Below are 25499 nucleotides of genomic sequence, written 5' to 3' on the forward strand. Positions count from 1 at the left end.
AATACTTGTTAACATGTGGAAACAATTTCAAAAAATATAAAGAAGGTAAAAAAACCCTGGAATGTTGCTAGCCTTGTGTCTATTTTTCCGAAAACTGTTATGAGTTTCCGAGCATAATTTTAGGTAATGTTTTCAACTAACAGTCCAAAAGATAAAGCAAGATACTAATAGCTACTTGAATGCTGGTACAACCAAGTTTAACCATCTTTAAGTACTTAAGTGTGGGGATCCTACAGACACTGGTGAAAAGGTGCAAAGTGAATTTTTTTTAAAAAAGGATGGTGCATTTTAACTAGGAAGACAGTCAAGAGCACAGATTAAATGAAAGAAACTCAAAAAGCATTTATGCAAAAGTTACTCCATGATATAATGGATGGTAATTTTTATGTTGATTTGCTAAAGCTGCAGATGGGTAATGTGCTAGATAAAGTTACATTACTGCCTTTATTAAAAGCGTGAATGTAACTGAGTACCAGTGACTAGATTGTTCCCATTAGTAGGCCTTCTTTTCAGATGTGGACAAATGTGCCAACCATTAATAGCAGAATAGAAATGTGCTATGCTAATTGCTTGCTTCAGTTCTGTTAAAGGCTAAAAAAAACCCTATACCCAATGGGGGCAAAAAACGGTGATTACTTGGAAGAAAAGAAACTGAACCAGGTACTATCCTTACATTTAGGAGCTATTTGAAATCTGGCAGAAGGGTTTCCTTGTATTGGAATATACTTGTCTGTTCCTCTATAAATCTGCTTAAATTTGGCTTAACTTTGATCCTTAGCACTCTACTGAGCAACTTGCAAACTTAGAGGTTAATAAATTAAGTCCTTCATATGGGTGTGAGCTATCTAGGATTCAGCAGAATTTCTCCTGTAATGCAGCTTTGTTTGCATTGTTACATTGTTTAGTTGCTCTGAGTGTTCTCCTCCTCTTCTGGTGGGTAACACAAGGAAAGCTGTCTGAGCTAAATGCAGAAAATAATGTGAACTCTTGAGGAGATGGGGGGGGGGGGGGGGAACAGACTGAACATGTAATTTGGAGGAAAATGACAGATCTGGAAGTCGTTAAATGTGATGGGGAGAGCAACTATAAACAATATGGCAGGATGAAAGGGATTGGGGCAAAAGCCAAAACCTGACATAATAACTGTGAACACCTGGAGAGAGTAAGTGGGATAGGAGATGATAAAAGGATGAGGGAGAAAAAGAAGCATATTGCATGTGATTCAGGCACGGAGATTGTGCAAGGCATCCGTTGAGAGAAATGGGAGTGGAAGTCCTGCTGGCGAGGTGATACAGATGGTCTGGAGCCCCTATTGGAGAAACAAATTGAATCAAAAGTTGAAAAGAAGGGTGGTTTGCACTGTCAGAACAAGATGATGCAGGTGGTCACATGGAGCCGGGTCAGATAAGGGACTAGGAAAAACTTGTTCAGGGCTTGCTGTACAAGTGGACTGCATACCAGACAGGAATACAATGTAGAAAATTAAGCATGGCAACATGGAAAGAAAAAAAGACCTAGGAAAAAGATCAGGAAGAAGCAGAACTAGGACAAAATGGAGGATGACAGAGAAAGGATCAGACTTACGGAAAATGACCTGAAAAGATGGATGCCCATAACAGCAACGATTCTTACTGCTGAGGAGCATGCATAGGTAAGGTCAGTGCACTTAAGAGGCGTGAAGGGCAGCACTGGTTTAGGCCTGACTGCTTCAATTCCCCGTACTCTGTTTACTGATGATTCAATTTAGCCAATAAGTGAACTTTGATTATTCTCTTGCTTGGGTTAGTCCACTTATCTCATTCACTACTCAGATGTAATGTTCACCATATTAAGTGTTCATGCTCTAATGCAGCTTTGAGCTACTAAGAAAACCCCAAAACACTAACTCACTTCTGAGTTTTCCCTATAGAAATGTTAGCAGCCATATTGAGGGCATATTTTTTTTCTTTTCCAGCAAGTGGAGCAAGACTCCAGACTACAGAACCTCAGCACATCTGTGCTGCTGAAGTATCCGTGAAAGCTACTCGGTCAACTAATTTTCTCTCTGATGCTGGTTCACTTTGAGTTTAACAAGTTTCCTGTGTCAATAGATGCTCCATCAGATCAAAATGCAGAGCAGACTGTAGAGCTGAGTGTTTCTATTAATTTTATAGACATATGAGAACTTAATTTGAAAGCATTTGCGGAAACTTGCAAAACTATGTATAAAAGTTTTTCTTGTAAAGTAGTTGTTTCCATTTGAAGTTGAATACTTAAAATTTGGGAGGTGTCAGATTTGTAGACTGCCTGTACAATCTTAATTTCCATACACAGCGATCATTATACAGCTTATAATCACTCTCTACCGCTCCTCTGCCTTTACCTTCTGTGAGACTTTTGTCTTCCTGCACAGACTAGGCATATTTTAGTGTCAGGGCTGTGTAGTGAAAAGATCGTTGTCCTGATTATTGAAACAGTGGATGGGGAATGAATGTACTTCAGGAAGTATTATAATTTAAGCAGCTGAATACTGCCTTTGGGAATTGAATTCAGTTCTTTCTCCCCTAGGGAGTGCATTCATATGTGATACTAGGCAAGCAGAGTGCTACAAACCCACCCAGAAAGTGGTAAATCACCTCCAGAGGGGAGCACCAGAAAAATCCAGTGACCTATATGAGCATTCTCCTGAACAGCTTGCTTGTTTGCACTTGAAATTGATGAGAGCTCTGGAGCTCTGAGTGTGCAAGGCACCCTCTGAAGTCAAATTCTAGGCCTCTCGTTACTTTTCTCTCCCACCCTCCAAAAAGTGGATACTTCTGGCCATAATGTCCCTTTGACTTCATATGTGATCTGTAAAATGATACTACAGTCTGTTTCCACAGGAAAATCTTGATGAAATAGTTTCTGAAGGAAAAACAGCTTGTGGTTAAGACTGTTTGAATTTCATATTAAAAATCCTTCCTCTTTGGACCTTTTTTGCCATCTTCTAATTTTTGTTTGGGTAAATTTACATGTTTTATCTTAATCTACACTTTATATTTATTCTGATCAAGGCATTAAAATACTGTTGTAATGAAATAGAATACATTATCAAAGGTAGAGTAGAAAATGATGGCAAATTCTTTTCCACATCTGGATTTTCAGACTTCATTCAGTGTTATCAAAGTTTAGATCTACCTAATTTTTCTGATCAAAGGAAAGAATAGTAGTATCTCATCAAAAATATGCTTGAAGACGTAACAGATACTGGTGAAGCAAGTTGTTTTCGACCTTTTTCGCTCTTGTTTTCAAAAAGTAATTTAGATATTCTTCCAGGACTGTGTTTTAACCCCACAGTGAATTAATGCACCCATTACATTAGCTGCATCTCTTTGTCAGTGCAACACAATATGAGCTTCTCTCGCTTTCTGTTTTTCTCCATCTGTTGAACTTTTTTTTTCTTTCTTTCTTCCTCTATGGTTTTTTTCCAATGACTTTTCATTCAGCTAGAAGCTTGATGGTAATTGTGGTGATTGCTTGTCTATGGTGACATCCATAAGTGTGCCGTGGGAATGCAGAGGATATATGATTTTTCAGGCTCAGCATTTGTAGTCGTATATATGAGCTGCTCCTGCTGCCAGATACTTAAGGACCCACCACAAGAAGAGGGAGGGAAGGGTTTCAAGAACCACCCACAGTGTCTATACGCCTTTGCTTTAGGAAACGTGGATACAATTAAGTCTTTGTTAACTGTGCTGAGAAAAAAATATTTCAATGAAAAAATGTATTTACGTATAAAGTAGATAGTTCATAATCAACATGTATGTTCAGTTGAAAACAATGTAAAGAACATTGTCAGAAGTAGAACAGGTTGAATAGTGACATTAAAATACTGATAGTGAAAATGGTCTTTGTAAAATACCATGTCAATATTACTTTGGACTGTTACAGACTGTGGGTAACTGTTTAGATACTGCGTTTTATTAGCTTATGAAACAATTTATTCAAGGCTTTTATTGTTTGTTGAATTGCTCTAAAAAATAAAAACTTGAGCAGTTGTTATCCCAACCCATACTTCCCTGTCTTTCCTCAAATTGGTCCTTTATTCAGTTACGTATATATTTTGCTGCTTAATGAATGCTATACAGTATTCACCTTTCTGGATTGCTGAATAGTTTAATCTCCATAAACTGTTAATCAGAGGAAAACTGATGGATGAAAGTTAAGGCTTTTTGTCATGGGCATTATTTAGACCAAAGGAAAGAGTGGCTTCTACTTGGAGTCTATCCTTGAACTCCTCAGACTGTAAGGAGTGTTAACCTGACTTTTTTTGTCCTTGATCGCCACAGTGTTGTCACAGAGAGCATAGCAGTTTGGAACCCATTTGTCAAAACGCATATCAAGCAATTTAAACACTACTAGTAATGATCAGAAAGTGTGAAGAAAAGCCATACTTAGAACAAGCACTAAGAAGCCAGTGTAATTCTTAAAACTTTTGGCAATTACATTCATTATCTTGACTGTCAAGGATACCCTGTTCTTCTAGAACAACAAGGAGAATGGCTACCTTTATTAGTAGCAAACCTCTTTAACAATAATACAGTGTTGAGAGAGCCTTCAGAGAAGATGCACTTCTTTCACTTTACAGTACTCCTGCTGCAGTACTGTACAGTACTTCGGGAAGACTAGTTTAGAATTGATCTAATAAAACCCTCTAACTTTCTGTCTAAATGAGTATTTAGGCAGCAAATGTGTCAAATCAGAAATTTTCTCATTAGCCCAGTAGTTTTTCTTTTTCCTTGGGGCCTGTTTCACCACTTCACAGGCAGTGGTTGTGGTGATGTGGTAACAGAAATAGTAAGACCCACTTATCACAGAAAGTGCATCACCTTGCATTTAATATTGATGCATTTAATGTATTTAAATTTTTTTCTTTGTTCTGACCCTCTTGTGTTGACATGAAGTTTGGGAAGCTGTGAAGTCCTACTTGTCATGTTTAATAAATACTAAAATATTCTTAAGTACAAATTAATCCATTAATCACTTCCTCTATTTTTTAGTTACTGCAATAATAAGTTTTATACTTGCCAGTTACACAGCAGTTCATAAATGAAAGACCAACACCTCAGTCTGAAATTTTACTATGGGGTAAATTTATGCTGTGTATTAGTACATCTTTTATTCACTTTATTTCCATAATTGTTTACTTAAATTTGTCTAAAGGCTGCATACAGTTGAAATCCAACTTGAGAGTTCTGTGATTGTATAGGTAATACTTAGTTTGCCATTCATGGACTACTCTTCCTGACCTCCTACAGTTGTTGGGAATCCTTACTTAGAAGATGTGCCCTTTCATTTTAGTTTTCAGTCTTTTAAAGTAGAACTTTGCAAGTTCTGCAATTTGAGCATATTAAATCTAGTTCTCAGTTGTGATCATATCCTGTTGGGGCATGGCATGCTTGCGCTTGGTTTTATGTTTGTTTCTCACTAGTTGCTCATACTTAAACCAGAGGCAAGCTGGTCATTTAGGTTTGGGGTAATGTTTAATTATTGCTGATCTTGATCCCAGAATCATGGAAGAGTGGCACTTATTTTTTTAGTTCTTTCTTTCAACTTGTGTTGACCCATCTTATTTTCTTTCATGTCAATGGTTCTGTAGCTGTTTCCTTTTTTTATGCATCATTTTTCTTCAATACTTTTGTTCTAGTCATATGTAACTCTTGCTGTCCTTTGTTACAAAAGCAGATATTAAGAGTATCCTTTAAAGTTGGCTTTTCTACTTCTTTGACCAAGCTCACAATAATTTGTATAACTATTTTTGTAGTTTTTCAAACCTTAGCTGATTTCTGAATAGAAATAGATCTCCATCTTCAGGGAAGTAGTTAGTCATTGTTACTTCTGCTTTAGTTCTTTATTCTTGCTTTCCATCCATTTGCCCTGTGGTGTTCCATTATCTACACTTCCATGTCAGTTTCCTTGAGTTTTCCAACAATTTTTTGTACCATTGGATATGAAAATCTAAAATACTGAGATACCTAGGGACCATGTCTCTATATCAACATTCTTCTATTTCCCAGTTTAGATCTCTTGGTTTTCAGATGTCCTCCAAGATGATTAATGTCCTGGTTTACTCAGGGAAGTCAGCAGTAAAATTATCCAGTGTCTCTCTTCTCACCATTTTGCACTCCTGAAGATCTTCTCCAGCCAACAGTCCCAAGTCCTAGTTTTACTTCTCATAGGACTGTGCATCTAAGCTCATGACAGATGTTGTCTTGTGTTTTAATATGAAACACCCATTCACGAGGACTCCAGGGTTAGAATCAGATTATTCTGATTATTCATGCTACAGCTTGTAAACTCGTCTGTTCTTTTTTCCTATGCTTGTGGATGCCACTTGCACAGACAAAAGCTGATCCTTTAATTGGATATTTCTTGTGTGGTAAAGTGGAATTGTCAGTGGAATTTCAGCTCCAGAAAACTAGATAGTCTTTAAAAAAAAAAAAATTGGGAGTTATTACTATTTGTGAGAAGATTTAGCGTATTATGGAGGAACAGTCTTAGATGAAGCTTGATATTGCCTGTGGTCTCTTAGACTGTGTAGTTACACTTTCTATGCAGGTAAGGAAGAGAAGGTGTTAAGACCCTGTTGTTGTTTGCAAATACAGCATAAGGTCACATAACTGATATGGTAGAACGTATTACTTCCCAAAACTGCTGAATAACAAAATTAATGATCTATGCTTGAGAGATAGCACTGTGGCTATTTTTCCCTAATGTCTAATAACCTGTCTTACTGAGATTAGGTAGATTAGGCTGCCTGCTTACAGCAAAATGTAGTTTAAAAGATAAATAAAATTGTTATCAATCTGTTTCTGCTAGAGACTTCACTCTGCATTTTCCCAGTTTTTTGCATCTGATGGTAGGTGTTCCTGTTGCCAATTAAGGGGCCTTTGTTTCCAGAATATAGTGACATGTAAACTCTGCATCTCAGAATTCATCAAATTTCAGGGAAAAAAAAGTGTATAATTCACAGCAATTAAAAAAAATAAAATTAGTTTAGTAGACTTTTATGAGGTTCCTGTAAAATAACATCCTAATACTGTAAACAGTTCACTTAGAAATGGTGACTCATCTTATTAGGAGAAGGGGATGAACGCAGTATGATCTTATGTAACTACAGAGCAACAACTGCAAGAGGAAACAGTATTGAGTTCAGCAGAATGCTTTGAAGAGGCAAAGGGTTAAAATGATAGAAAACAGAGTTCTTCTGGGGGAGGGAAGAACTTCTTTCCTCTTCCACACCAGAAATTTAAGACATTGTGCATAATGCAGAGATAAAAATTGGATAATACAGAAGGAAACAGTTTTCTTCCGCTGCTATCATGTCTAAACAATTCTGGATACAATTTTAATTTGCCAGTGTTGTTGAAGTCTTCATAAAACTTGTTTTGATTTTTGTCTCAGGCTTCCTTGAAGACTCAAATGGTAAGCATTTGGACATAATGACGCAAACAGTAGGCTATCAATCAATCCCAGTTTTCACAGCATTGTTGTTCATTCAGAAAAGCTGTGTGAACTGACCTCTTTCTACAGCAGTGTCATTAGTTCTTTCAGAAATAAAACAAGGATCAAAAAGACTTCCAGGATTTTTCTCTTAAGACTTGCTGTACTGAATGATTTTGTAAAATTAGGGATCAACTGTTTTCAATTAACTCTCAGCTTTTTTTAATGCATATTGTATGAGAGACAACATATTAATTGTTTTTGTTCTCCCTCAGTTTTCTAAGCATTGACTTCCAGTAAATTAGTCAAAAAGAAAATTGAATCTAAGTCTAGATTTGCCATGTAGGCTCCTGATGCAAGTGACAAATAGCGCAGTAGAAGGAGGTAAAAGTAAGCAGTGTGGATGTCTTTAAATTGACATGAAATTTAACTGAGCTTGCTCTGTCTGAGGTCAGAAGCAGCTGGACCTGGGGTTTGCCGTGGGAGCTGCACAGAACCGTCCCCGTCCTTGCTGCTCCAGTGGTGAGCAAACTTGGGGAGCTTTTGCTCCCCGTGTTTCACTAGTAAGTCTGACAGCTTGTGCTCTCTGCAGGCTTCTCTGTGCTTTTCAGTGCTGTGGAGGTACGGTGCTGAAATACTTCTCCAGGCCACCTAAATTTAGAAATATAGCCAGCCCTGGTCAGTTTTAGGCAGTTTATTAGCCACACTTCCATGCCACATGGATATGACGGTATTGTGAAGAGTTAGAGGTCTTGTAGTGTGCGGGCATACTAAATAGATGATTAAAAGCTCACCAGTGATACGAATTTTAGTCCACTGTCTCCTCCGTTATGAGAATCATCTTGCACAGCAGAGCTGAACTTCAGACCAGTGCTTAAGCTGTTCCACTCTCCTTGTGTCCCTGACTCAGTGGTGCTCTCCATGTTGGGAGGAGGTCGTCATGTACATCTCCGTTCTGGTGTGAGTCATTATTTGTGCCTGTTACCTTTTTCTAACCCAACCATCTGCTTGGATTATCATTCTACATCTGCCTTTCATACCCCTACCTGCCACAGCTGTTTTTTTTTTAAATTGAAATGAAAAGATTTTTTTTTTCTGTGTGAAAATTGCATGCCTTTTGATTTAGTAATTCTTCTTGATCAAAAGGGGTGGAAGTCCAAAGGTTGGCTTCAGATTATAGAATTGTCATGGCCACCGAATTAATTAATATAGAATTAATTTGGCATGACTACAGAGACAGGTACAAATAATCTGAGCGTTAAGTGTGGCAGCTGTGCTGTTTATATGGCTTGTTTAGAAATGAAAATGGCTAACAAGCTCTTTGCATAATCAGAGGGGGCTTCTGTGTATGCAGAATGTTCTGGCTGGCTTGCTGCTGTCAAAAGAAGAGAAAAAACATGGTGAGAATCTGGGGCTAGTTGTTATCTTTCTGCATAGAATTTCTCAGGAAACAGCAAGCATGACTTAGTTTTAAGGATTTCTGCAACTTTACCTCAATCAACTATACAAGGATTATCCAATTGGTAGCTTGTGAGCCCTCTGCCCCTTTCCTGGTGGCAGATGGGATGAAATTGAAGAAATCCAGATGTTGGACTCTGCATCTAGGACTGAGTAATGCTGGGCCCAGTTGTGAATTGGAGAGGAGTGATCCCTGCAGAAAGGGATCTGGGTGCTGGTTGGCAGTGGGCTCGATGTGAGGCAGCGATTGCCCTGGCAGCCAAGAGCAAACCCCGGCCTGGGGTGCATCAAACATAACCAGCCAGTCAAAAGAGGCCGTTATCCCACTGTATTCAGCGCTGGTGTGGCCTCACCTTGAGTACTGTGTGGAGTTCTGGGCCCCGCAATTTAAGAAAGATGCGAAGGTCCTTGAGTGCATCCAGTGGAGGGCAACAAAGCTGGAAGGCATGTCCTATGAGGAGCAGCTGAAGACTGTCTAGTTTGGAGAAAAGGAGGCTGAGGGGTGACCTCAGTGCTCTCTACAGCTTCCTGAGGAGAAGTGGAGAGGGAGGTGCTGAGCTCCTCTCCCTGGTATCCAGTGCTAGGACACAGGGGAATGGTTCAAAGCTGCACCAAAGGGGGTTTAGACTGGGCATTAGGAAGCATTTCTTCACTGAGGAGGTGGTCAAGCACTGGAGCAGGCTTCCTAGAGGGGTGGTCCATGTCCCAGGCTTGTCAGTGTTTGAGGCATTTGGACAATGCCATTGAGAACACACTAACTTTTGGCCAGGCAGTTAGACTAGATGATCATTGTAGGTCCCTTCCAACTGAAGTATTCTATTCTATCATTCCTCTTCCATCCAGCAACTTTGCTAGTATCACAAGAGTAACGTGCTTTTTCTTTGAGACTTGGAAGTGGGTTTTGGGCATGCACATGCCTGCACATTTGAAAGACAGAATGTAGGAAGAGGTACAGCAAGTAGGGAAATAATCCTGTTTCTCGGACAAGCCTTTGGAAATTTGTTCAGCTTCAGCTAAATTTGTTCTGTCGACCACCCAATAAGTTTTATTAGTATCAGACTCCAAACTATTCTCTTTAAATTTGTCAGAAGGCCAATGACTTTATTCAAGCACAACAAAGTTTAAGTCTGTTATTAACTAGTAGTAGTATGAAATGGAGAAAGTAAAATCTTCCACAGAGCAAAATAACTCTTTCAAAATTTAGTTTTTTATTCTGTTTGGGAATCACAAGTCGGCACTTCGAAAATTCTCTGCAGAAGAGAGGTGGGATTTTTCATCCTGGAGCAGTCTGCTTCATGGGCTGCAGTAGAGCTGTGCTTCTTGGGAGCATCAGTGTCCTACACTGAAATCCCTGATAGAATGCTCTGATCTAAAAATCTAGGCAGTGAAGAAAACATTGTGGAGAATTCCTAGAAATTGGGCAGGTTTTCTGCCAATACTCAGCCATGCATATGAGTTTTAGGAAGACTGTTGGAATCAAAGCATCTTGATAAAATGTTTTGGGTGTGGTGAGTTTTCAGTTTTAAAAAGAGTATCTTTTTGTGTTTTAGGAGGAGACCTCAGGTTCTTTATGCACTGTATGGCCATTGCAGTGTGTTCCCACAGGATTTATCACTTAGACAATAGATGAGTGAAGAGAGACAAAAAGGAAGGAGAAATTAGAGACGCAGAGGGGTGATGTGGCTTGCGCCCGGTCACGCTGAGGTCAGTAGCAGAGTTAAGAACTGGATTTTTTGAATCCTGATCTAAATCAGTCTATCTCACCCCAAGGAGATCACAGAGGTTACTCGGTATGACTGAGCCAGCAAAAACTTCACAGAAAAAACCCAAAACAAACCTTTCTTCTAGTTTCTCATATATCCTTGCTCACAAAAACAAGCATGTCAGCAACAGCTCAAGTACACAAAGTATATAGACTTACAGGATATTTTTTATAGTTAGTTTCATAGAAAATGTGAGAATGTTTCAATGTTATTTTTTTTCAGTAGAGGTCGTCATTCTGTTAATGTTCATATGCTGTATAATCACTGCTGCCTTTAGTGCTGTAACTGGAGACTTTAGTGGAGAAGACAGGAGAAACCTCTGTGAAGATTCCCAGTGTGAAGTTCTGAACCAGGACACTGCCACTGCCATGCACAACTAGATTTAGACACTGTGGTGTCATTGTTTTTATTTATACTAGTAAACAAAAGAGGGCTAGAACATGTGTTGTTTGTGCAGTAGGACTATTACCAGTTCTCTGGCATAATTTTGGTCTGGGCTAATTAATACTCTCCCAGAAAATTTGAGCAGCGTTCATGGATTAACAGTCTGGGGACTGTTCTCAGTGAGCAATATGGAGGGGGACATAATTTAACTGAGTAGGTGTGAGCTGTTCTCTGACACTTGCCCTGAGGTCCCAAGAGTGGGTCCTGGTCCATTTTGTGTGCTACATCTATACCTTTAAATTAGGTATATGTACTGTATCGGGAGAGGGAACTGAATAAAATCATTCCAGTCTTCCTTGCTTCTCTTTTGCAGTTTTGTTTTATTCTGCCTTGATGCATATAGGTATAACCTGATTTTTCCCAGGAGATAAACATTTTACAGGGCTAAAAGGGAAACCTGCACAACTAAAGGACCTACACAAAATAATTAGGAGAAAAGTAGCAGCTTTACCAATAACGTAAAGCACAGAAATCCACTAATAAATGTTACTTACTGTGTCCTACTCTAAGGATTTAGAAGCACAGGTTAGCAGTAATTGTCTTCTTGAATACCTAACTTTCAATCAGAGATTTTGATAACTTCGCATTCAGTGGATTAATTGTACTTTCCATCTTATTTGGCATCTGTAGTAATTTTGAGAATATTTGTAAGAAAATAGTGATTAAACTTTTCCTTATGTTGAAGCCAAAGTCTTATGCAGTGGCTTGGCATGTGCACGTTGGTGCTGTAATCATTGAAGATTTGAATCTCTTGTGCTCTTTGCCCTTTTTCCTGATATATCATCACCACACTTAAAATGGCAAAATGCAGTGGGTGTCTACACTTTGGGTAACTTCACTAATTCCAGGATCTTAATGCAAACTCTTACTCGCTGGCAATTTAAGCAAAGAAGGCAGATGTATGGACCAGATCACAAGTGGCAGAATGGCATATATTTGTGTATGTTAGGGATCAGTATCCTCAGAGGGAAGGGTGGCTACAAAGCCAGCTGTCTTTAAAATTGCAAACTAATGCAGTAAAATTAGCTGTAAGTCATTTCAGAGCTATGTACCAGCAGTGTTTTGGCCACATAGCTGACGATTTCCAGTAATGCTGCTAACTAATTAATGATACTAACTTAGCAAATTCTGTTTGCAAATGCCATATGTATGTGTTACAAATCTTACAGATCTACTGTTCCGCTGTAAAGTGAAAAAATACTTTCTGAACTCTAAAAAAAAAAAAAAATATCTTAAGTTGCTAGTCAGACTCTAAAAATAAAGATTATATGATAATTTATCATCTTTGAAGCTAACTCCTGATATTTTGGAATGGAAAAATTAAGTTGAACTTTTGATGAAAATTCACTTCCAACCTTGACTCTGAACAGGTAGCTGTTTCGCAGGGATGGGGAGTTCTTTATTTATATTTTAAGTTACTGGTCTGTGTAAAGAGCCCTTCAGGTATACCATTACTTCTTTTTCCCCTCTTTCATTAATTTTTCAAGACTAAATTTTTAAATTTTACTGTGCTAAAAGATCTCTGAATACTTTGATCTGCTAGTTGTTCAAAAGAACTTACAGTACATGTACAGAAAAATAGATTTCATGCATGTAAACTCTATTGCCTGCTCATTAAAGAATTTATTTTTCAATGAGTAGGGGCCCGGAAGAGCTAATGTAAGTATTTTAGCAAGGGTTTGTATTTCTCTGATAAACAGCACTCCCCTTCTGTTTGTGATCACAGGATGAAAGCTCTCTAAGCTTGTATATGTACATTTTTACTGCTACATCATGTAGTGTGCTCTTAAGATTGAGATCTCGTTCCCCAGGAAGCATTTCTGTCTAAGATTAATTGCCCTTTTAAAATCAGTGTTTGATGTATTCCTTTGGCTATATCCTGACTCACTTTAACCTTCTTTGACCTGACCCCACTGACTATTACCGCTACGGCTGAAGCAGAAATCCTTCAGCTTGATGTATGCAGTACAGACTTGAGCCTGTGGTTTTTCACATCAATGGATTCAATTAGCAGAGTTTTTACTAATCAGCTTAGCAGAGGTTGAAGAATTTGTCAGACATGGAACAAAACTGTCCATACTTTGGAGTTAATTGAATAGCTCATCTCTGTTTTCATGTATAGTTTGCTTGCGAAGTTGTTTACTTCCAGCAACATTATGATGATATTTAACAAAGCAGCCTTTAAAAAAAGGCGAAACCAGTTTATTTTTCTCCAGTTAGACAGGGGAAGGTACAAAACATGAAATAGCAACCATTAAGTCTTTGATCTGTATATGCTACTTATCACTTTTCAGGCAACTGTTTTTAAACTATAATTATGCCTGAATGTCTACTTTTGAATTTGATTTATTAAACTGGGCAGGCAGACTAACAATTAGCATTGTGGACTGATGAAAACAAGTAAATTTGCTGGTCTTTCCTGTATTGACAATGATTATGCAGCAACAGTAATCCTTCTTTGCTTTGCCTTGCTGGGAATAGCTCATAATTTGATTATCTGAGAAGTTCATTATAAAAGATGGACGGCCATTAGAATGAAAGAATATTTGCAGGCATGATGTGAATTATAGTAACTTCAAAATGAAGTAAAATAGAGATTGAAAGTTCAAGAATGCTATTAAAAACCTTTAAAAGTGTATGAATGTGCATATGCATAGGGAACATAAAATACGATTGCATAGAGAATTTTCTATTTAATTGGCATAACAGTATTTTAAAAACAATAACATAAAAGTTCTCATGAACAATTAGTAACAAGAGGTCTTTTACAGCAAATTAATTTGCTTTATGCCGGTCTTCATAGAGAAAAATCTTCATCAAATCTTTCATTTTTTCCAAGAGCCATATTTGATCATATTTAGCTCCCTAACTGTATACAGAGCTAACCTTTAATTTCTGAAGGTCAGTTGTATAAAGTTTAGAGGGAAGGAAAACCTCATCTCTAATTAAGGGCATGGTGCATGGAAGGGTTAACTTACTGTAAGTCAAGATGCCTGCTGTTTAAAAAAGCTGCACAACTTCTAAAAGTGATTTAGCTCTCCCTCATCAATGGAAAACATACCATGGGTGAGTTGGGCTCAATTTGTCATGTGTTCAAGTGCTTACCTTTTAATGCACACCTTGCCTGTTCCTTGTATATATAAATGTGTTGTGTGCTTACTTGTTCCGTGGAACAGCAGCATGATTTGCATTGAACTTTGCCACGCTGTTCACATGTGCAAACACATTACAGAAAATCACAAACTTCAGTTGCAAACCCCGGTCTTTTATAAACTAGCACAGGTTTATTGCTGGTTCGGGGCTGAGGTTAAGGCACTGATGCTAAGGAAGAAGAAGTTTAAGAATATTTCCTGAGTTTGGTCTTATAAAATGTTTCTTGGGGTGATTTTTTCCTGCCTGAAGCTAGATGTTTGATGGGAAGTATCTCAGGCTCAGTCATTGTAAGGTCTTCTAAAACCTTGTAACTACTAAAATGTTAGATCTTTAAGAAAGGTATTTCAGGCTTCTGTCAAATTAGTTTGGGACTTATTACAACAACCCCATTTAAAAACTTTTATTAAATATACAAAAATAAAAATTAAAACCAACAGAGTTTAAGTAAAACTTTCATTTCCATCCTCTGTCAACTTTTCCATTGAGCTGCATGAATTCTTTTACAGAAGGAAAAATCCCCTTGGTTGCTTAGATGGCATTACTGTCAGTCTTAACTGGTTGGGACTGCATGGAGGATTGTTGAAAATAGTCTGCTCAGGCAACCTGGACTCTTGAGGCTAAATTTGCTTTCTCTAAAAACTTCTTCAATTAATAGAAAAAAGTTTTCTATTGTCTACGTACTTTCTGGCTGCTGTGAGATTAGAAGTGTAACCCAAGTTCTCGTAAGCTGTTCCAAAGGGTTATAAACTGGTGCTTGTGGTGATTAGTTTAATCCACATTTTTTTGTTATGTTTCAGAAATGTGCATATCTGACCTGAGGATAGACTTGAGGTAGAAGATGACAGGAAATAACAAGAGAGGGAAAATTGCGTGGAGAAGGAAAAGATTAATAGGGGTGATGCCAAGAATTTGATTTTTATCTCAGTATTTAATGATGCTTAACATAGGTTATAATGTTGTGTATTCATCTACTTTTGTTCTGGGGATAGAGAAAGCTAGGACTGTGTTGCAATATAATCCAGGGAATCTAATCATACTAAGAACTGTAACAAAGGAACGTTTTTTCTCTCCTTGAAGTCACAAACATTTAAACTCAAGTGGGAGATGTTTATGCCATGAGAAGATCATGTAGAGATCAGCCAACTGGCCTGTGTCAAAACCACATAAAGAAATACAGCAGTAATTAAAGCTAAATCAGTGAATGTGGACTTCATGGCAGTGTTGCAATGGAGGAATGCTTGAGATATGTTGCCTGGAGCTGGGCTTTTGCAGTCAAGTATTCTGCAAGAAGAGTTCACTGAGTTTGGTACAGGTCTAGTTCAACCGTAGCATTTTGGACCAAGAAGCAGTAGTTCTTGTGATGGGCAAGATGACATCAAAGCGCTGCAGGGGTGAAATTGGGACACTTAGTATGAATGAAAAACATTTAGGGTGGAGAGAAACTGATGTTTTGAGCTGTTTATTTTAGAGAATAATTAAAAAAAAATTAGGAATTAGAAAAGGTAGACTAAGCACTGCTATTATCTGTACGGAGTCAATAAACCTATTAGAAATGAACATTCCTTTTAAAAGTTTTTTGAACAAAATACAAAGTTGTGGATTTTATTTACTGTTAGATGTCTTTGATGCCAGGAACTTGCCATAGTTAAAAGCTCTCTGGGGTGTCTGTGTAGATATCAAATATATCCAAAGCTGAGAACATACATTTAGGAAAACTGTGACCTTCAGTTTGAGCAATAGAACTCATGTTACTACCAATGTTTGAAATGACAGATACTCTCTTGTTGCTGCCGGTTCACCAGATCTATCTGATTGGTGATTTATATTTGTATTGGGTAGTTGAACTGTATCCAGGAACTGAAATTCTTAGGCTCTAAACCACATCTTATGTTTGGAACAATGTTTATTCCAGATACAGAATCATTTTGAGGAAAAAGACTTGTTCTGAATGATGCATTGACCATGTATTTCTGTGTGCAAGTTCTTCCCCTGAAATCGGCATCAGTGGCTTTCCCCAGGGCTGGTGGGATATGTAGGCAGGAAGGAAAAGCCAGTCCTGTGCTTTCGTGTCATGTGTCAGCCTCTTGAGTTTTTTGAGGTCAGAGGAACCTTTTGTTGTGGCTAGGCTATTTTAGAGTCAGCTTTGCAAAATTTTTTGTATGTTCTTGCTTTTTGTCAGAGGATATTGAATAGCATATCTTGCTGATTGTGATCCAATGTATCATCTGAATATATTAAACTGATAATTATTCCAAACTAGGGGAGAGGAAGGGAGTAAGGATTTTGGTAGTTTATGTGCCATTAGTGAGCCATATGTTAAGATCGCTATGGAAAATGAGTAAGTTCTAAGAGCCTGCTACTGTGACAAGCAGGGTCCTTTTTACAACAGGGTGGAATTCACAGAAAAGTAAGGAAAGCCTGGGATATGGTAGCTGAAATAGGCTAGTGTGAAGCTTCTGAAAACTCATACTAAGACTTTATTCATATTTAAACTATTTTAACTGAAAAAAAGCCCCTGCTTAGTAGAAGGTATGGTAACCTTAGACCTTGAAGCTATCATTTCTTAACTATGAAATATTTTTATCATTAAAGGAGTACTGAAACGTTCACTGTCTGAAGTACTTGTGCTAAGCATATTCAAAGAGCAAGTAATCATTTGGCCAAGAGATTTGACCAAGTTCAACTTTTTGTTTGCATATGCTTCCTATAAAGTTGCGTAGGTATTGAGCACCTGTTAGTACCCAGCTGAGTAGGTAAAATGTGTTTAAAATACAAGTTTGTTTTTCTATTTGAGGCCATTCTACTGACGTCATCATTGCTGTGGAATCTGAATATCTCACTATATTTCTGTACTTCGGTTGCTATTATGCATACACGGGCCAGAAACTTATTGTGGAAATGTTCCAGTTAAATTTGAGTTTATGAATGGAAAAAACCTGAAATAATGTTTTGACTTCTAATTATTTTTTTTAAAGATTCTTAAGAAAAACAAAGCATAGATAGATAGATAGATATAATATATATATATAGAGAGAGAGCATATATAGGGATGGGTTGAATTCTTTCTTTAGCTAAGCTTGCTCACTGAGCAAATAAATATTTTGCCATAAATTGAAAGAAGATATGATATCTGGTTAATGCAAATATTACAAAAGTGATACGAATATGTTGATAAATACCCCTTAGCTTAATTTCTTTGAAGTTTATGGGAATTTTATCAGCACATGTGACTCCTGTAGTACACACAAACGAAAATAATTGTGAAGCTTGTTTTGTTGTAAACAGTATCCAGTCATTGTAAATTTTAACATCAGACATGAGAGCAGTTTTCAGTTCTGGACTGTTGAAGACCTAAATGCTATTCATCAGTTTCAGCGCTAGCATTTGCAAGATTCCTGTATCAAATTGAACCATTACTGACAATATTGAGGTTTTGGATTTTTTAGAGATGTTACCTTCTTGAATGTACTTCACTTTTTGCACTTTTATTAAGTGCTTGTTTGCTTATTTTCTACTACTGGTGCAGAAGTCACTCAAGTACTACTACTTTAGACTGAGGCTTGTGTGGTGCTGTCTGTTCTCTGGATGTCCTAGAATATCTAATGTGAGATGCCTAGAGAGGGGAAGGATAACTTAACCACTGTCCAGTTCTTTCTTACCATCTGTGGTTACCACTTTAGAACATGATTTTTGAATTTGCTTGCTAATATAGTGTAGACTTTTGTAAATAATTGCACATAGTTTCATATGTGTGATCCTCTGTGCTTGACCAGAATTGTAGCTTTCAAGAAGGAAAATTTCACCTTTGCTTGCTAGAGGCTTAGCCCCACCCAGCTTTGTCTTTAGGCTTTAAAAATTGAATCAGCAGCACCTGTCAGTAACAAACTTAGTGGCTGCATCTATGCATGAAGCATATTACTGAAAGCTATGTATCTGTATGCAATTTCCTAAGAGAGCCTAAAGAAGTAGACGACTGACTTCCTGGGGAAGATGTCTATTCAGATTCAGAGATGTCCAGGGCCCTATCTGCTATTCAGAGATGTCCAGGGCCCTAGCTGCTGAGCACATGCTGTCACGTGTACTGTGGCTGCTTCACCATTACATGCACCTAAAGGCCTGTTGTCCTGCCTGGTAATCTGAGGAGCAGGAGAGGTGGAAAGGAAAGGAGCCCCACCACAGTCACAAAAGAAGAACTCTGCTCCTTATAACACTGGCCCAAGGTGAGTTTTCCTACAGTGTGGTACGACCTGTCATCAGGAATGCCTTTAGTATCACCTAATCCAGAGTATAATATATCGTGTATTCTAAAGGTAAGCAAGCAAATGTTTATGGCTCACTTCAGAGCTGAAAAAGCTGGAAACTAGTTCTATTACATTATTAATAAGGCTGCTTCTCCGTGACACTTTCTGGATTTACACCTCACACTTTTTAGTATCCTTGTCCAATATAGCCCTGTGGCCGTGTATCATGCAAAAAGTGCATTGTTTGCCTCTAGTTTGGAGCACAAACTTCTGTTTCCCTTTTTAGGGTTTTAAAGCCGATTTTGTATGTGGCGCTGCCCTCAGTAAGAAGCTGTGGTTTCTGCGTTGTCCATTTTGATGGTTACAGGCAGGTTCTGGGACTTGCTTTGCAGAGGACTTGCATGTGGAGGATTCTAACTGTACTACTCCAGGAACATTTTTGCTAAATCCTGACTATCTTGTATTGTCTGTCAATGAAAGAATTTAAGCCAGCTAAATTGCCCTGACAGGTGATTGCTAGAGGCAGCAAATCAAAAGGGAGGTTTTTCATCCCACTAAAGAATTTTAAGTGGTGCATCACAGATCTAGTCTGACTGGAGAAGCTGATCTTGTGTAGGTGAAAGGGAGAATGTCTCTGCAGCACTGGTGAGCATTGTGGTGGTAATCTGAGTGAAAAATGGCTGAAATACATACCTTTGCCAGAAGTAGTGCCTTCTCACTATTTTGCTCTTAGGCACTTGAACCTGTCTCAAAAACATTTTCTTTTCCCTACATCTTTATTTCTTCCTTTCTAAATGAAAAGACAGTTCAGTAGAAAAATTGATTTAGATTGCATTAGGGGTATGTGTAACAATCTGAATTTATGCTGAATATGCTAATTCTTTTGTTTCCTAATATTGAGTGATTTCCTTTGCAAGCAGTAACTTACACAGCTAAAGGAAACAGAAAAACTTCCCGTGTGATACCATGACATTGCACATCTTCCTACCTTCTCTGAAGACTACAGATCTCCTCTTCTTTGTTCCTTCTCTGTGTCTCACTGATTCTTGAACATTGAGGATTTTTAGAGGAAGCTTGGGATTAGCAGTACCAAATGTAGTATTTAGGGCATTCTCCTTAAAGAAGGGAGAGTGGAGTCAAACTGCCTAAGGTTGAGGAGGGCTTTGAGCCACTGCCTCGAGGACTGTCGAGATGCAACGGCCGCTATCTCTTCCGTCCAGCAGATGCTTATCTGCAGAAGTCCTTTGTCAATACTTTCTTTGGCTGGATCAGATGGTTTCCTGATCAGGAATACCGAGGCATCTTATAGACAATAGAGAATCAGAATAGAGAAGGTTTAAGCAGAAGTCTTCTTAAACCTTCACTTCAGAGCTGCTTGTTTCTCTGTTTTCTGTGCAGAGTTGGAAAACTGTTCTGACTTTACATGGTATGATTTACTAGCCTGGGTCGGGCACCTGCTTTAAGTGTTGCAGCCTTTGAGTTAGTATCTAAATTAAGTGGTCTCAAAAATGCCATAGTATACAGCATGTAAGCATAGTTATCTACCTTCTGGAGATTGAATATTGTTAAGGTTTACCAAAAAGTTTTATAATCTGTTTTATAATCTTATCACTTGCCACTAGTGACTTTGGGGGGCTATAATGCCTGTTCATGGCTTTCCACAAGTAAAGCAAAGACAATTTAATCCTGGGACAACCACTCTGATAGGAGATGACAGCTTAACTGATTTTGAGGCTTTTTTTGTAAATTTCAGTAATACAAAAATATGCTGATTTTAAGTAAATAGTTACTATGTACACACATTATAAAAAAATTCCTATGAAATGTCTATGGCTATGCTTTTATTTTTTGATATTTCCACTTCATCTTACTGAGACTAATTTGCAACAAAGTAAAAGAAACCATCTTCGATCACACAATATCTAACATGTAACTCTGTTCTATTGTGATTTTAAAAGGGGGAAAAAAAAAAGTCAGAGAGGTGAAATTTTGAACTTCTTGGTTTAAGGAAATCCTGGGGATTTTTAACTACATTGCTGAATATCGTAAAATGGATATTGACAGTAATGATATCAGGTCTAGACCCCATGCACTACAAATGGGCAGAGTTATTTGCCCTAATTTTTATAGGCTTGGTCCAATGGCATGAATGGCATTCATCATCTTTGTAATTAAATCATTTAAATCTTACACCACTCATTTAAATATATGTTGTGTTTAGCAACTTGTACACTTCTACAGAGGTATTTGTTCAGTCTAAAAAGACTGTTATCATAGAATACAGGGTGGGGAAGAAGAGAACAGCACTTGGTGTGTCAAGATACATACAAAATAAGCTACAACCGTTAAGACTGAACAGTAATGGAAGGAAAAATACTCTGTAAATCTACTGTTATCAGTAAACCAGGTAGATGAAGCTTTCATAGCTTGCAAATCATCCAGAACCCAGATCACAGTAGGTAATGGTGGATAAGAATTAGAAAGCTGTTGAGAAAACACGAATAATTTCCAGAAATTTTTTTGGCGTATTTGCTGTTGACAGCCTTTCTGCTACATAAAGCAGAGGAGCCATCTATAGGAGAGAGACTCTGTATGTGATTCAAAATGGGAAAGTTACTGAAAACATGAAAGTTGAAGAAAGTTTGAGTACATGTGACTTAAGTGAGAGTTTATTGTCCTTAGTAACAAAAGGAGGGAAGAATGCTGAAGTAAAAACAATGGATTTTGTGAAAGAAAGCTACAGTAAATACAGAATTGGTAGATAAGATCTCTTTAGTCAAGCCTCAAGGGGGAAAGGAATTAAGCTTTGTTAGCGATAATACTAAAGCACAAACAATGCTAATGCAGAGATTTAGATTTTAATTAAACTGTAAATTCTTCATTGACCTCTGAGACTTTCTCGGTTTGCTGAGGAACAGAATAAAAGATTTGTATGAGAAAGGGATAAAGTGGGGTAGGGAGCAGGGAATGGCAACACCCAGATTAACTGCATTTCATTTTTAAGCAATCGGCATCAAAGTACCGCGCATATGCACACACATCCAATACTGTTCTATCATACAGTAAAAGAAGAGCCAAATAAAGTGTTTATCATTTATAAGCTTTTCCTCCAATGACAAGAAAATTATACTGGTGTTCTAAAGCTTTTAATCTATTTTTTTGTGCAAGTTTTTGCCAAGTCAGCTATATATAGGTGGCTAGCACACTACTAATGCCAAAACAGCATTCTGCCATCTGTCTGTGTATGCAAATTAGTTGTTTCTGAAAATTAAATTATATTATAAAATGCAAAAAAAATGCCACCGACTCTGCAGCAAATTTTGGGAATAGCATAGATAGAGTTTAATTTGAAAGTGTTAAAGTAACTCCCAAATATATGTATTTTATACTGAGAATATTTGCTGTTCCCTGACTTCTCTGTAAAATCTTGGTTTCTGAGATTTTTCTTTTGGAGCTTACAGTCTTGACAGTTGGACTGGTAACGTTTCAGCCCGGTAAATGCCTGCTTTGGTTGGAAATATCAGAAGTTTATTTTTAAATGACATACTGCGTTCTTCTAACCTATTTGGAATAAAACCAGAAAACAGCAATTGTTTATGCTTGATTTAGTGTGGTAATGTGTATACTGTGCCATGTAGAGACTGAAGCTTTATATATTTAATCAAGAGTTTGTGCAGAATGTGTTACCATATATAACTAACGTGTAAGGTTTTTTTTTAGGCAAACATAACTGTTTACTTTGCAGGAAGAATTATTACTAGCATAGTCAACACCGTATTCAAGTATGATTCCTCCTAGTCTAATTTAGCCTGTGCTGGCATAGATACCTGGTTGTAATACAAATTTCTTCAGGCAGCTGTCAAATCATTTTGGTTACCAAGCAAATAAGTTTTTTTTATCTATGTTATAAAATAGGAATTGTGCTGCAATTGGGGAAGCAGAATGAAAGAGCCAGTAATGGTACCTTTACTTGTAGATTCTGCTTTCTTCCAGCGAACTTGAGGGGGAGCATAAAATGTCAGTTAGAGAAGGCAGTGATATTTTTGAGCAATGTAGATTTCGCTGTGGTAGGTCCATGTGAGAATGCCAGACTATAGTATAAAAACAGTAAAAGGTCACTGCCTACTTTTTTTTTTTTTTCTCCCCTAACCATTATTTGGAGCATATTTCAGATGTTCTTCTCATCTCAAGGCTCTGAAATAAATTTTCATTTTTGGGGTTTTTTTTAGTTCATTTCTTGACAGTTATGTCAGTTGCTTTAGCTGGTTCCCATCATTTGAATCAAAGGATCAAAGTACTTGCATCCTCCGGGACAAGTATAAATAAAAAGAATTGAAATATTCTTAGAAAATATTCTTGTCATACTGGGAATCATTTGTGAACTTAACTTTTCCAAGAGATGAAACTAAGTGAGAAAAAGCTGGTGCCAACTCAGCCTCTGAGTTACCTCTGAAATATTGCTAGTGACTTAATCTTAGCGAAACAAAATTACTTCAGGAATATTTATGTATTACATGTAGTCCAGCTCTTTCAAGAGATGACAGTATTAAGAACAGAGTTTTATTAGTATGTTTTAGGAAGCTCAACATCTTAAGCATGATCTGTGTAAAATTCATATGGCTTATAGCTGGGTGAGAAGGATATGCCTTAAATGTGTTGATACCAAGCTGTGATCACTGTAGGAAAAAAAACGCTTGCAACTAATAAAGAAGAACGGCATTTTCATTGTTTCATTTTAACCCTTTTTTTTTTTTTTCCCTTGGAATTAGTTTCTGGTTTGGATGATAGTAATCTCAGCTTTCTCCATACCAATATTTCCTGCTTTTCATTCTGTTAAATGTTAAACTCTTAACACCAATTAAATCTACCGTAAATGAAGTAAATGTTTAATATTTCTGTGAACTTTGGTATACTAGTGGTTTCTCTTTTTCTTTGAATTAGATGGAGAGCAGAAGACTCAAGTGATGATTCATGGAATTGAGCCAATGCTGGAAACACCCATACAGTGGCTAAGTGAACATATGAGCTATCCAGATAATTTTCTCCACATTAGTATCATTCCCCGACCTACTGATTGAAACTAAGCTGTATGGGTATGAGGATCGTTCTCAAGCTGGAATTATAAGGGCATGTCAACTTGCTTCTGTCAGTCTTGACAGAGGCAGCATGACCAGAAAAAAAAAAAAAAACAACAAAAAAACCGAAATAAAACAAGAAGTCCTCACTGCTGCAAGCCAAACAGGAAGAGAAGATCCTATCATCAGATAAGGGCAATTGGGCTGATCTTATTTTGCATCACCACTGCTTTTCTTCACCGCTGTAATTAAATCAGTTGCGATATGAAAGAATTTACAGGACCTCTGCAAGTCTGCTGTTTTCTTGTAAAACATAATGAAGCTGAAACTGTCAGCTGAAGAGCAAATGGAAGTATGCCACTTGATTGTATTTCTGATTAACAAATAAACAGGGCTGTTTCCTAAAGCACTAGTGTTTCAACTTTGAGAGTGGAAACTTCGGCTTAATTTTCTAGAAAGTTAGACACTGAGAGATTCAGTTACCAATAGCTTTTTGTAAAAGATCAAATTACTGTAAACGCCTCTCTCCTTAATGAGAAGTTCATGTTTACAGTATGTGTATTGGTATGCAAATGATCTTTTAACTTTGATAACAAGCAGTGAGAGATTTTAAAGTAAACCCATGAGCATGTTTTGTCATTTAAAAACATGCACAATTTAATAATTTACAAATACTTTTGATTTGTATACTGTCACTGAATACTCCAGTATGTTTATTATTCAAACTAGTTTTCATAGACAAGCAATGATGTAGGATAATTTGTCTCAGGATTTATCATGGCATTTCTTTGTTCCTCATCTGAATTTTTTTCCTGTAAGAATATTTTCTTAATTTAGTTTTAAAAGTTCCAAAAAAATAAGTAAATGGATGTTGCAAACAGTTGTATCCTGCTGTTTATTCCCTTAGACTAGAAAACATTTAAATTGTGGAATGATGAACAGATGTATTGCTTTTTAATAATTCTGAATTTTGGAAAGCTAAGGCTTTTCCAAACTAATACTTCCTTACATCTGAGTTTAGTTTTCTACTGTGGTCCCTGAACAATTAGTCTGAAATTTGGAAACTTCTAATCTCATCACACAGATTTTTCCTTAGTTTAGCAGCTGTATTTTTAGGTTATTGGATCACTTTGGTTTCTAAATGTTTGTTACCATTGCAGCTGCTGCTAGGACTCTACCATTTTTTGCGTGTTATGTTGAATTCATCAAACGGTGTGCTATATTGCTTTGTCTGCAGTTTGTGGCTGTTTGTGACACAAGACTATGTTTATAGTAGACATATTGTCAAGTATATCAAATATAAAGAAAGCATGATATTTTTCTTTCAGAAATAGTAACTGTTGAAGTTCCTACTCAAGGTCTTGGTTTGCACATGTCCCAGTAACTCCCAGCACTGTTCCCGTTCTTTTCCATGCTCCCTTTGTGGTAGGATACTTGCCTGTATCTGAAAAAGAAGAAAATGAAAATCAATCAAACAAAAGCCTCTTCAAAGTGTAAGAGGGGAAGGATCTCCTTGGGTGAGGATAGAAGGGCAGAAAAAGCCAGTAGATAAATTAGGTAGTGTTTTAAATGTAAATGAAGAAATAGAATTAAGGAAATGGAAGGGAAAAGATAACAGTGAAATAAACCTATGCTGTATTCTGTGGCTCATGAAGAATTTTTAAAACAAAACAAACCATGCTGATCATGTTCATGCAGAATTGAAATATAATACTCTTACAGTGGGATGATTTGGTCGAGTTATTCTAATTTCCAGTTCTGTTTGGAACTTTTGTTGCAGTGTTGGATTGACATTTATAAACTTTCTTAGGCAGACATATCTAAATATTCTGGAGAATTGCAAAGTCCTGCCAATGGATAAATCAAATATTTTGTAGTGTCTTTGTATTTTTTTTAAAAAAAGG

General features: G+C 37.3%; 1 protein-coding gene across 6 annotated transcripts in view; it reads left to right on the forward strand.

Annotated features, from left to right (window-relative positions):
• The window catches only part of ATG5 (autophagy related 5), an 83658-nt gene extending 58336 nt beyond the window's left edge, over window positions 1-25322 (forward strand). For all 6 annotated transcript variants that reach the window (XM_055713652.1, XM_055713653.1, XM_055713655.1 and 3 more), the window contains one exon: window positions 23462-25322. In XM_055713652.1, coding sequence (XP_055569627.1) covers window positions 23462-23598 — 137 coding nt within the window. In that variant the 3' untranslated portion in view covers window positions 23599-25322. The remainder of the gene's footprint in view (window positions 1-23461) is intronic.
• The last annotated feature ends 177 nt before the right edge of the window (window positions 25323-25499 follow it).

Source organism: Falco cherrug, chromosome 6, assembly GCF_023634085.1.
Source record: "Falco cherrug isolate bFalChe1 chromosome 6, bFalChe1.pri, whole genome shotgun sequence".
Taxonomy (NCBI): Eukaryota; Metazoa; Chordata; class Aves; order Falconiformes; family Falconidae; genus Falco; species Falco cherrug.